Here is a 13,265-nt window from a genome sequence, read left to right as displayed (position 1 = left end):
CTGCAGCCAGTTAGCATTTTGCCTCGTCTCCAGCAAATAGTCTCAGTCAGTTTCAACCTAACTGCAATGGTGCAAAGCCAACTTTTAACATTTCAAGTTTAATAAGCATGCCGGGGGTTCACTGGGCTGCTTTTACGTTTCCAATATTGGAAAATAGTTTATTGTCCGGTCAGCTATTTTATAAATGTAACTAGCAGCAATCGGATGCCAAGGATCAGCGATTCCCATGGTTTGGCCTCTTGTGCACAGAGCTCCTTTCCCTGATGAGAATGGTACGGGCTGTACACCTCCATACTTTCCACCGACATTTCTCTAAAAGAAAGTCCAGGTTCAAACATAATGAATGCATTGTAGTCTCCGCCCTTTAATACATAATTGCATATTTGAGTTTATCACTAAGTTCCTTCTTTGTCATATTATTTATGGTGAATCATTGACATTATTGGATAATTCGTTTTTTCGTGCAAATGACAGACTTCCAATGATCAAAAACAACGTGGACAATTAATAAAGGGAAGTCAAAAATGCAAAGGAGCGAGTCTGACGATTCGCATTACGAAAGACCGGAATTGATTCATGTATCTCATCTATATCCATATTTCAATCTTGTGCATGTATGAATATGAGTAGAGACACAAGGAGGGGATATTTGTATTTAAAACGGCGTCATTGCACATTAACTCGTCACTGAAGGGACTGTGTGAGGGGGAGATGACCTCGCAATGTGCTGTGTCTGGTCTCCTTGGAGACAGCAGCTCACCCTACAAAAAGGTTAAACTTACCGCAAGAAAACCACATCAGTGTCTCGCCAGCTGTCGTTGACTACAGAGTGAAGCGTGTACATGTGTGAGTTACAGGAGGGAAAGCGGAAGAGAGAGAGGATGGTTACCAAGCCAGTCATCCACTTGCCCAGGAAGGTGGGGACACCGCCGCCTTCCACAGGATCCCAAAAATCGACCTCCAGGCTGTCCAAGAGCGTCAAATCAATGGACGTGAAACCAGGAAGGGTGCTGAAGGAGATCAGGTCGGTGATGATCGACCTGGGGACGGGGTACTGCAAGGCCGGGTACGTCGGCCAGCCTAGACCTTCTGTGGTCCTCTCCTCGGTGGTGGGCAGGCCAATCCAGATGAGCGCCAAGACTGGGGACAACCGCCAGGAGAACTTCGTGGGCGATGAGTTGGCCAAGTCTGAACTCAACCTCAAGTTGATGAGCCCGCTGAGGCATGGCATCGTGGTGGACTGGGAAGGAGTAGAGGCCATCTGGGCACACATCTTCCACAAAGCCATGAAGATCTTACCCGAGGACCACGCCGTGATGGTGGCCGACCCGCCTCTCAGTCCCACCACCAACAGGGAGAAGATGGCCGAGCTCCTCTTCGAAACCTTCAGCATCCCGGCCATCCACATCGCCTACCAGTCCATCCTATCTCTCTACTCGTATGGTCGCACCACCGGCTTGGTGGTAGAGTGCGGGCACGGAGTCACTCATGTGGTGCCGATCCACGAGGGCTACAACATGCCACACATAACTGGCCGGGCTGACTATGGAGGCTCGGACCTCAATGACTATCTGCTCAAACTCCTCAACGAAGCGGGCAACAGATTCGCGGAGAAAGGTCTCCACATTGTGGAGGACATCAAGAAGAAGTGCTGCTACACGGCCGTCAACTTCGAGCAAGACATGAACCTTGATGTCAACGAGTACTTGGTGGAGTACGAGCTACCGGATGGCCATGTCATCGCCATTGGGAAGGAGAGGTTCAGGTGCCCCGAGGCTCTCTTCAACCCATCTTTGATCGGCTCTAAGGAGCCTGGGATCCATTCCTTGGCTTTGCACAGTCTGGACATGTGCGACAGTAACCTGAAGTATGCCATGTACAGCAATATCCTCCTGTGTGGAGGCTCCTCCATGTTCGATGGGTTCTCTGACCGCCTGCAGAAAGAAATGAACAAGATGGAACGAGGTATGAACCCCACCGTTCACTCCATACCCGAAAGGAAGTATTCCGTTTGGCTTGGAGGCTCCATCATGGCTTCTCTCAAATCCTTCCAGCAACTCTGGGTTCGCAAGAGCGATTATGATGAGCGAGGACCGTTTGTCATTTATCGCAAGTGCTTTTGAATTGAAGCTGGCCATTCGTGGCTTCCTTTTCGTTGCATATTTTAGTTTTTGGCCCGTTTCCGACTTTTAAGTACATCGTCTCATCTAATTTATTAGACCAAACCTCGCCATTACTGTTTTAACATAATAAAGCATGTGCAAACTAAATATTTTGTCTGTTTCCTTAAATCTCAATCACTTCACCTGCATGAGTAGGAAAGATCTTGCAAGTAAGCAGTTATCTTTATAGACTCTTGCTGTGCATTCAGATACACTTTTCATTCGACCAGAGTAGCGACTTGGCAAAGGATTACTTCATCTGCACTGTTGTGGAGTAAGTGCCTCTGTAAGATCTATGGCTTAACCATGTTACAAAACATCTGGAACCATTGGGCTCATCCTTTTAGACAACATTTCAGGTGGCTTGTCTGCCTGTATCTTTCTGTAATTCTACCAGGAATAAGCAATGTCATGTAGAAGATTCAAACTGATTTCAAATTGGACGATTTTTAAAAACCAGATCATTGCCTAACTATCCTAGGATACTTAGTTCTGGCTACAAGTTGAATTATTATCCAGCTGTTCTTTTGTCAGTAATTATAGCACAGAATCTTGTGCTACAAAATATTTTACCAATTAGATGTTGGTGATACTGCCAGAAAATAGAAACACTATCCAGACACATGTATAATTACTGCACAAATATGCACCACTTTTCAGCAGTGCACTGTAATAACTGCATCAATGTGAACCAGTGTACAATTGTTCTCTTAATTGTTTTTGTACTTTGCTAAATCTGTGATTGCTTTCCTGTTTTAATTTACAATGGTTTGCTCAAAGAATAATTCATTAAAAATGCCAGTTATAATTATGATCTGAGTTAATATGTCACTAGTATTACTTTCATATCATAAAATAATATTGTATCTTGGGTCACATATGTAATATTAGGGAATATCAGTAGCAATCGGGTTGAGCTTCCAATAGAGCTTTTCTTGACTGACGCCAGTTTGGCATAGAGGGATTTGGGTGTCCTTGTACATGAATCACAGAAAGTTAACAGCAAGCAATTAGGAAGGCACATTGTATGTTGGCCTTTATTGCAAGGGGGTTGTAGTACAAGAGTAAGGAAGTCTCACTGCAATTATATAGGGCCTTGGTGAGACCACACATGGAGTACCATATATAGTTTTGATCTCCTTACCCAAGGAAGGATATACTTGCCTTAGAGGGGGTGCAATGAAGGTTTAATCAATTGATTCCTGGGATTAGAGGGTTGTCCTATGAGGAGAGATTGAGTAGAATGGATCTATATTTTGCAAAGTTAAGGAGTGATTTGGTCACAGTGGACTGGAAGCAGCTACTTGTGGATAAATCAGTGCCGGAACCAGTGGGAGACATTCAAAGAGCAGATCAGGAAGGCTCAGGGAAAACATGTGCCCTTAAAGAAAAAGGCTGGGAAAAATAATTCTAGAGCCCCCTGGATGTCCTGGGACGTGCAGGGGAGGATTAAGAAAAAAGAACATAAGAACATAAGAATTAGGAACAGGAGTAGGCCATCTAGCCCCTCAAGCCTGCTCCGCCAGTCAACAAGATCATGGCTGATCTGGCCGTGGACTCAGCTCCACTTACCAGCCCACTCCCCGTAACCCTTAATTCCCTTATTGGTTAAAAATCTATCTATCTGTGATTTGAATACATTCAATGAGCTAGCCTCAACTCCTTCCCTGGGCAGAGAATTCCACAGATTCACAACCCTCTGGGAGAAGAAATTCCTTCTCAACTCGGTTTTAAATTGGCACCCCGTATTTTGAGGCTGTGCCCCCTAGTTCTAGTCTCCCCGACCAGTGGAAACAACCTCTCTGCCTCTATCTTGTCTATCCCTTTCATTATTTTAAATGTTTCTATAAGATCACCCTCATCCTTCTGAACTCCAACGAGTAAAGACCCAGTCTACTCAATCTATCATCATAAGGTAACCCCCTCATCTCCGGAATCAGCCTAGTGAATCGTCTCTGTACCCCCTCCAAAGCTTGTATATCCTTCCTTAAGTAAGGTGACCAAAACTGCACGCAGTACTCCAGGTGCGGCCTCACCAATACCCTGTACAGTTGCAGCAGGACGTCCCTGCTTTTGTACTCCATCCCTCTCACAATGAAGGCCAACATTCCATTTGCCTTCCTGATTACCTGCTGCACCTGCAAACTAACTTTTTGGGAAGACCCCCAGGTCCCTCTGCACCGCAGCATGTTGTAATTTCTCCCCATTCAAATAATATTCCCTTTTACTGTTTTTTTTCCCAAGGTGGATGACCTCACATTTTCCGACATTGTATTCCATCTGCCAAACCTTAGCCCATTCGCTTAACCTATCTAAATCTCTTTGCAGCCTCTCTGTGTCCTCTACACAACCCGCTTTCCCACTAATCTTTGTGTCATCTGCAAATTTTGTTACACTACACTCTGTCCCCTCTTCCAGGTCATCTATGTATATTGTAAACAGTTGTGGTCCCAGCACCGATCCCTGTGGCACACCACTAACCACCGATTTCCAACCGGAAAAGGACCCATTTATCCCGACTCTCTGCTTTCTGTTAGCCAGCCAATTCTCTATCCATGCTAATACATTTCCTCTGACTCCGCGTACCTTTATCTTCTGCAGTAACCTTTTGTGTGGCACCTTATCGAATGCCTTTTGAAAATCTAAATACACCACATCCATCGGTACACCTCTATCCACCATGCTCATTATATCCTCAAAGAATTCCAGTAAATTAGTTAAACATGATTTCCCCTTCATGAATCCATGTTGCGTCTGCTTGATTGCACTATTCCTATCTAGATGTCCCGCTATTTCTTCCTTAATGATAGCTTCAAGCATTTTCCCCACCACAGATTTTAAACTAACCAGCCTATAGTTACCTGCCTTTTGTCTGCCCCCTTTTTTTAACCGAGGCGTTACATTAGCTGCTTTCCAATCCGATGGTACATAGAAACATAGAAACATAGAAAATAGGTGCAGGAGTAGACCATTCAGCCCTTCGAGCCTGGACCGCCATTCAACAAGATCATGGCTGATCACCCACCCCAGCACCTCCCCCCCAAGCCCCCTCCACACCTCCCCGACCCCCCCAGCCACAAGGACCCCATCCAACTTCCTCCTGAACACGTCCAATGAACTGGCATCAACAGCTCTCCGCGGCAGGGAACCCCACAGGCCAACAACTCCCCGAGTGAAGAAGTCTCTGCCAATCCCAGCCCCAAACAGCCCACCCCCCATCCCAAGAGCGTGCCACCCCCCGGCTTCGGACCCACCCAACACCGGGAACACTCCCCCCGCACCCAACCTGCCACGTCCCGACAGAATCCTTCGCAAATGCTGAACACCCCCGGATGTCGAGCCCCCAGCCCCGGCCACCACGGAGCCACGTCCCCGCGACACCAACCACACCACATCCACCAACCGCCATCTGCGCAGTCAACCCGTCCACCCCACTCTGAACACTCCCCGCACCGAGGCACAGAGCCCTCAGGCCCACCCCTCCAACATACTTCGCCCCCCCCAGATCCTCGCTGCAATGTGGCCCCTCCTGTCCCCCGCCCTGGGTTTCTCCACCCCCCCACCTCCACCACTCTCCCCTCCATCCCCCGCCCCCGTCTCCCCTCATCTTCCCTCTGCCTCCCCGCACAGGCTCCCATCTTGGGGGCGGTAACCTTCTGGGGCAGGGAATTTTAGCCCCCAGCGTGGAAGTCCTGCTCCCGCCGCAGAATTGGCCTTACCACCCCTCAATGGAAGCGGAGTACAATTTCCCACACTCCACTTCCTTTGGGGGCAGTTACCGGGGTACGACTGGATGCTCCTGTGACAGTTTGAACTGGTGCTCTCTACTCTCTCATCCTGGTACCTCCCCAGAATCCAGAGAATTTTGGTAGATTATAACGAATGCATCAGCTATAACTTCCGCCATCTCTTTTAATACCCTGGGATGCATTTCATCAGGACGAGGGGACTTGTCTACCTTGTGATCTATTAGCCTATCCAGCACTACCCCCCTAGTGACATTGATTGTCTCAAGGTCCTCCCTTCCCACATTTCCGTGACCAGCAGTTTTTGGCATGGTTTTTGTGTCTTCCACTGTGAAGACCGAAGCAAAATAATTGTTTAAGGTCTCAGCCATTTCCACATTTCCCATTATTAAATCCCCCTTCTCATCTTCGAAGGGACCAACATTTACTTTAGTCACTCACTCTTTTCCATTTTATATATCGGTAAAAGCTTTTACGATCTGTTTTTATGTTTTGCGCAAGTTTACTTTTGTAATCTATCTTTCCTTTCTTTATTGCTTTCTTAGTCATTCTTTGCTGTCGTTTAAAATTTTCCCAATCTTCTAATTTCCCACTAACCTTGGCCACCTTATACGCATTGGTTTTTAATTTGATACTCTCCTTTATTTTCTTGGTTATCCACAGCTGGTTATCCCTTCTCTTACCGCCCTACTTTTTCACTGGAATATATTTTTGTCGAACACTATGAAAGATCTCCTTAAAAGTTTTCCACTCCAAAAAAGGAAGTTTATGTCATATACCAATGGCTAAATACTTTAGAATCTTTAGAGCAATAAAGAAAGTTAAGAGGCAAAATTAAGAAGGATATTAGGAATGCTTCGAGAGAGCACGAGAAATTCTTGGCCAATAAAATTAAGGAAAACCGTAAGATGTTCTATAAATATATTAAGAGTAAGAGGGTAACTAAAGAAAGAGTAGGGCCTATTAGAGACCATGAGGGTAATCTTTGTGTGGAGGCGGAAGATGTTGGTAAGGTTCTTAACGAATACTTTGCATCTGTTTTCACAAAGGAAAGGGGTAATGCAGATACTGCTATTGAGGAGGAGTGTGATATTCTGGATGAAATAAATATAGTGAGAGAGGAAGTATTAAGGGTTTTAACAGCTTTGAAAGTAGGTAAGTCCCCAGACCCAGATGAAGTGCATCCCAGGCAGTTGAGCGAAGTAAAGGAGGAAATAGCAGAGGCCTTGACAATCATTTTCCAGTCCTCTTTGGATCTGGGCATGGCGCCAGAGGATTGGAAAACTGCTAATGTAGTACCCTTGTTTAAGAAGGGAAAAAGAGATAGGCCGAGTAATTACACGCCTGTCAACCTAACCTCAGTGGTGGGAAAATTATTGGAAAAAATCCTGAAAGACACGATAAATCTGCATTTGGAAGGGAAGGATTAATTAGGGGCAGTCAGTACGGATTTGTTAAGGGAAGGTTGTGTTTGACTAACCTGATTGAATTTTTTGAGGAGTTAACTAAGAGGGTTGATGAGGGTAGTGCATACGATGTAGTATATATGGACTTTAGCAAGGCTTTTGATAAGGTCCCACATGAAGGTTAAAGCCCATGGGATACAGCGCAAAGTGGCAAGTTGGATCCAAATTGGCTTGTTTTTTGACTGGAAGGATGTTTCCAGTGGGGTTCTGCAGGGCTCAGTACTGGGTCCCTTGCTTTTTGTGGTATATATCAACGATTTAGATTTGAATAGAGGGAGTATGATTAAGAAGTTTGCAGACAACACTAAAATTGGCTGTGTGGTTGATAATGAAGAGGAAAGTCATGGGCTACAGGAGGATATCAATCTATTGGTCAGGTGGGCAGAGCAGTGGCAAATGGAATTTAATTCAGGGAAGTATGAGGTGATGCATTTTGGGAGGGCTAATAAGGAAAGGGTATAAACATTAAATGGTAGGTCACTTAATAGTGTAGATGAACAAAGGGACCTTGGAGTGCTTGTCCACAGATCCCTGAAAGTAGCAGGCCAAGTGGATAAGGTGGTTAAGAAGGCATACGGAATGCTTGCCTTTATTGGCCGAGGCATAGAATATAAGAGCAGGGAGATTATGCTTAAATTATATAATACTTTGGTTACTTCTGTTCGCCGTATTATACGAAGGACATGCTTGCACTAGAGAGGGTGCAGAGGAGATATACTAGGATGCTGCCTGGAATGGAGAATCTTAGTTATGAGGACAGATTGGATAGGCTGGGTTTGTTCTCATTGGAACAGAGGAGGTTGAGAGGAGACCTCATCGAGGTGTACAAAATATTGAAGGGCCTGGACATAATGGATAGTAAGGGTCTATTTCCATTGGTGGAGGGGTCTATTACGAGGGGGCATAGTTTTAAGGTGGTTGGTGGAAAGTTTAGAGGGGATTTGAGGGGGGGCTTCTTTACGCAGAGGATTGTGGGGATCTGGAACTTGCTGTCTGGTTTAAGAGATGGTTGGATAGGTACTTGAAGTGTCATAACCTGCAGGGTTACGGACCTAGAGCTGGTAATTGGGATTAGACTGGATGACCTTTTGTTGGACGGCGCAGGATAATGGTAAGTACTGCAGAGAATAGAATACGGCCAGGGTTATCTCCTGGACTAGTGTCGATCGCCTGGATGGGTCGAAGAGGAATTTTCCCAGATTTTTTCTCTCTAAATTGGCCGGGGTTTTTATCTGGTTTTTGCCTCTCCCAGGAGATCACATGGCACCCAGTTGGGGTGGAGTAAAGGGGTTTTCAATATAAGGGGTGTCGCAGTTGTGTGAGGCGGACTGGTTGGGCTGGGTGCTCTTTGCCTTTCCGTCATTGTTCATAGGTTAATATGTAACCTTTAGGGCTGCTGACCAAGGGCCGTGCGGCTCTTTGTCGGCCAGCGCGGACACGATGGGCCGAAATGTTCTCCTACTGTGCTGTAAATTTCTATGTTTCTATATTCTCTGGACTTTAGAAGAATGAGAGGTGATCTCATTGAAATGTATACGATTCTTAGAGGGCTTGAGAGGGTAGACGCTGAGAGGCTGTTTCCCCTGGCTGGAGAGTCGAGAATGAGGGGGCGTAGTCTCAGAATAAAGGATCAGCCATTTAGGACTGAGATGAGGAGAAATTTCTTCACTCAAAGGGTAACTAATCTTTGGAATTATCTACCTCAGAGGGCTGTGGATGCTCAGTCGTTGAATATATTCAAAACGGAGATCGCTAGATTTTTGGACACTAAGGGAATCGAGGGATACTGCAGGAAAGGGATATTGTAGGAAGGTGGAGATGAGGTCGTAGATTGGCCATGATCTTGTTGAATGGTGAAGCAGGGTCGAAGGGTTGTATGGCCTACTCCTGCTCCTATTTCTTATGTTCTTATAAGTTAACTATTTCTGTTTTGTGTAGGCAAGGGTGGAGGTGGAGGGAAGAAACAATAAGCACGTTTGACAAAGTTTCACCTCTGGAGCTTTCTAAACTCATGGCAAATTACCTACCTCAATTGAAAGTTCAGTTACCAATAAAAAACAGAAGAACTTACCTTCATAAAGTGCCACCAGCAGAGAAAAGAAAATACCAAGGTACTTCACAGGTGTAATCAGACAAAAATGGATGCCAAGCCAAAGAGTTATTAATATGGGGTAGCCAAAAGCTTGGTCGAAGAAGTGGGTTTTAAGGAGAGTTTTAAGGGAGGAGAGGGACGGATCAGTTTAGGAGTGAATTCAGAGCCTAGATGGCTGAAGACATGGTCGCCAATAGTGGGTGAAAGGAGTGTGGTAATGCACAAGAGGCCAAAGTCGGAGGAACAGGGTGGGTTGTAGGGCTGGAGGAAGTTAGAGAGTTCGGGCGGGGCGAGGTGAGGTCATAATGGGTTTAGACACAAAAGATGAGAATTTTAAATTGGAGGCAATGGTGGACCAGGAGCCAATGTGGTCAATAAGGACAGGAGTGTTGGGTGAGCAAGATGTAGTGTAAAATAGGATATGGGTAACAGTTTTGGATGACTTGAAGTTTACAGAGCATCGAAGATGGGAGGCCGACCAGGGGAGAATTGTAGTAGTCGAGTCTGGAGCTGCCACAGGCATCGATGAGAGTTTCAGCAGTAGATGGGTTGAATCATAGGCTGAGCTGGGAGATATTATGGGGACGGAAGAACCCTGGTCTTTGTGAAGAGCAGAATATTGAGTTGGAAGCTCAGCTTGGGGTAGAATATGACACCGAGGTTACCAACAAACAGTCTGATTCAACCTGAAACAGTGGCCAGCGAGGAGGATGGAATTGGTGGCAAGAGTTTTGGCGGGGGGCACAGAACAATGGCTTTGATCTTCAATAGCACTGCTTAACTGGAGGAAATTGCCGCTCATCCAAGCAGTTTGACAACTCCGAGGCAGTGGAGGAGTTGAGAAATTGCAAAGAGGTAGAGCTGGGTGTGGTCAGCGTACATGTTGAAACTGACCCCATGTCTTCGAATGAATTTGTCAAGGGGACAGCATGTAAATGAAGAGGAGGGGGCTAAGGATATACACTTGATAAATGAGCAGGACTCTGTAGGGCAATGACTAGGAGAGTTACACAAGGATCTGTTCTTCAACCATTTCTAAATGGAGAGGGTGTGATAATTGCAGTTAGTGCTCAGTTATCAAGCAGTTAATGGGCTCAATTTTCCCCAAGCCCATTTTCTGGCATATTGCCAGAGTTACGCCTGTTTTTCTAGGCCAGAAATGCGTCAGAAATATTTTGCCAAAGTTTCCCCGATGTATAATTCGAATTTTGGCGCCGCGTGTCCAGTCACCTCGTGGGATGGTGGTTGGGGGGTGGGGGGGGGGGGGTGGGGGGTGGAGGAGCCTGCTCTCTGTGCCAAAAAATGAAGCCGCACTTTCTGCGCATACGCGAAAAAAAAGTTACGTTTTTGATGTCGTTCCAATGGACGAGTATGCTCAGTACAGCTCGGATTTGGCATTTGGCCATTTTTAAAGAGCCAGTTGTGTGTGAGAAGGAGTACTGTGTGAGAGCATTGGAAAAATCGCAACTGCAGCAATACAAGATGTAACGTGGTGCAAGGACCAAGAATTTCTTACAGGATGAAGTGGAGACACTAGTTACTGTGATTGAGAATAGATGGCAGGAGCTGCACACCAGCAGAGGTCACATAAAAGTTCCACCCAAAGAAATTAAGAAATGCTGGAACCAAGTTGCAAAAGATTACTGCGCAGTGGTGAACACCACGAGATCTGGAGGCCAGTATAAAAAGTGGCAGGACCTTGGTCAAGTAGTTAGTACAAGTAATATTTTCATTTATTCAATGGAATTGCAATTGTAAATGTGACTAGCTGTATATGTCCCATCCAGCAGAATGACACCCTCTCTAAAAAGTTAGGTTTTCATCTTTGCAGAGGAAAGTGGCACATAATAAAAGGAAAAGAACTCGAACAGGAGGAGGCCCGGAAAATCTGCACCCACTGACACTCTTGGAAGAGAGGGTCGCTACTTTGATGGGTCCTGCCTGGAAAAAAGCAACCAGCACTGCACAAGCTGGGCCCACATTTGAGGGAGCGGGCAAGTCTTGTAAATTCATCGTGGTCCTTCAAATCAGCTTGCTGCCTGGCCTGTGCTGTGTGAGTCTACTCAATCCCCCTCCTCTGCTGCTAACCATTTGACTGTTCTATTATCTTCTGCAAAACTTGAGGCCAACCCTGATGATGCAGAAGAAGATTCAGACGTGGACGAGCCCGAAGAGGAGAACATCTTCTAATCCAACCCTCCAGACCAAGAACGTGGGGGGGAGGGGAAGGGGATGAAGCTGGATGAAGCCCCCACTGTTGTACTGACTTTGGAGGAGCTGCCGCTCATGGAGGTAACAGCGCCTTCCGTGACTAGTCGTTTGAGTGTTGGTAGGACATCCCATGGTCTCACACCCTCCGAGGTTGTGGGTCCCAGTGGTGTGGTGCACCGAGGCACACCCAGGGCCCCACCGTCCCAGGCTACGGGTTCCAGTGGTGGGGTGCAGCGAGGCACACCCAGGGCCCCACCGTCCCAGGGTTCCAGTGGTGGGGTGCGACCCACACCCATGGGGAGGAGGGGAAGGATAACTCGACCGTGCTCTCCTGAGGTGCAGGATCTAACAGATGTGGTTCAGATGATGTCATTGAGTGCGGAGAGCATTGACCTTACCCGATCACTCCTGGACGCCATCGGTGGGGTGAGTGATGAGGTAGCGGGACTGTCGGGAGAGGTAACAGCAATGACATGAAAATTGGGAACGATATCCGGGACCATCAGTGAAGGAATAGTGGCCATGAGGGAGGGAATGTCAGAGATAGTGCAAACCACATCACTGACCATGAGGGAGTGAATGTTGCAGGTAGTTCAGACAGTTCTGCTCAACATGAGGGAGGAAATGATGCAGGTCGTTGAGGCACTGTCAGGGCACATGAGGGACGGCATGTTGGAATTAGCTGCTGCAATAAGGGAACACGCCCAGACCCCGCGCCCATTGACAGAATCAACTGTCAGACCCACTCCAATCCCCACACAAACCTCTGAAGAGCCCCAAGCCGGGCCCTCCAACTTGCTGCCTGGGTCCTTCAACTTGCCACCTGATGCCCCACCCCCAACCCCCCCCCCCACCCCCTCATGAGGTGCGCAGTACCCAAGATGTTAGAAAGAATAAACTTGGTACCAAGCCCAGAAACAGTGTGCCATCGCCTGCGGGCAGGGATGGTGGAGTGTCCAAGACCGAGCGCAGCGGGCGATGTTAGACTAAGGTGGAGGAGAGATGGGTGCAGCCTTTCTTTGCTGTTGTTCTTATTATTGTTACTGTTCTCAAATTAAAAGTTTTTTGTAAGTTATGTAAATTTACAAGTTTATAAGTGATCTAAAACAGTGATATTAAAATAAAGTTTGATACAAGAATAATTTTATTAAAGTTAATTTAAGTACATTGTAAACTTTTGAATAAAATATATTTTACATTAAAACTGAATCATGTTCCATTAACACAACACAACATTACGGAACAGCTCCAAACATGTCCATGTGGAATAGTTGTCGCTGAGCTCTCAGGCATCAATAAAGCGTTCACGGATGAGCTGCTGGCGCAAGGCTCAAGCAATCGTTAAAGGGGCACGATGGCCCGCCCTCCTTCGCCGTCGTGCTCCGGCCTCAGGCACTTGCATGGTTTCCTCATCCTCATCATCATTCTCCTCTTCCTCCTCCTCTTCCTCTTCCTCCTCCTGCTCGTCATCTGCATCTTCCACATCATTATCATCAGCTACTCTCACCACAGGTGGGTCTTCCACTACCAGCTGCTGCTGCCTCATGAAGGCTAAGCTATGTATCATCATCATAGGCAGTCCCTCGAA

The 13,265-nt window shown here is 46.6% G+C and overlaps 1 protein-coding gene across 1 annotated transcript; it reads left to right on the top strand.

Annotated features, from left to right (window-relative positions):
• The first annotated feature begins 881 nt into the window (after positions 1-881).
• On the top strand, positions 882-2,123 carry LOC139242732 (actin-like protein 7B). The gene has a single exon (XM_070870502.1). The coding sequence runs from the start codon at positions 882-884 to the stop codon at positions 2,121-2,123; it is 1,242 nt and encodes a 413-aa protein (XP_070726603.1).
• Positions 2,124-13,265: the final 11,142 nt, after the last annotated feature.

The sequence above is a fragment of the Pristiophorus japonicus genome, chromosome 1, assembly GCF_044704955.1.
Source record: "Pristiophorus japonicus isolate sPriJap1 chromosome 1, sPriJap1.hap1, whole genome shotgun sequence".
Lineage (NCBI taxonomy): Eukaryota > Metazoa > Chordata > Chondrichthyes > Pristiophoridae > Pristiophorus > Pristiophorus japonicus.
Note: the sequence above shows the minus strand (reverse complement) of the source record. Positions and strands in the feature narration are given on the sequence as shown.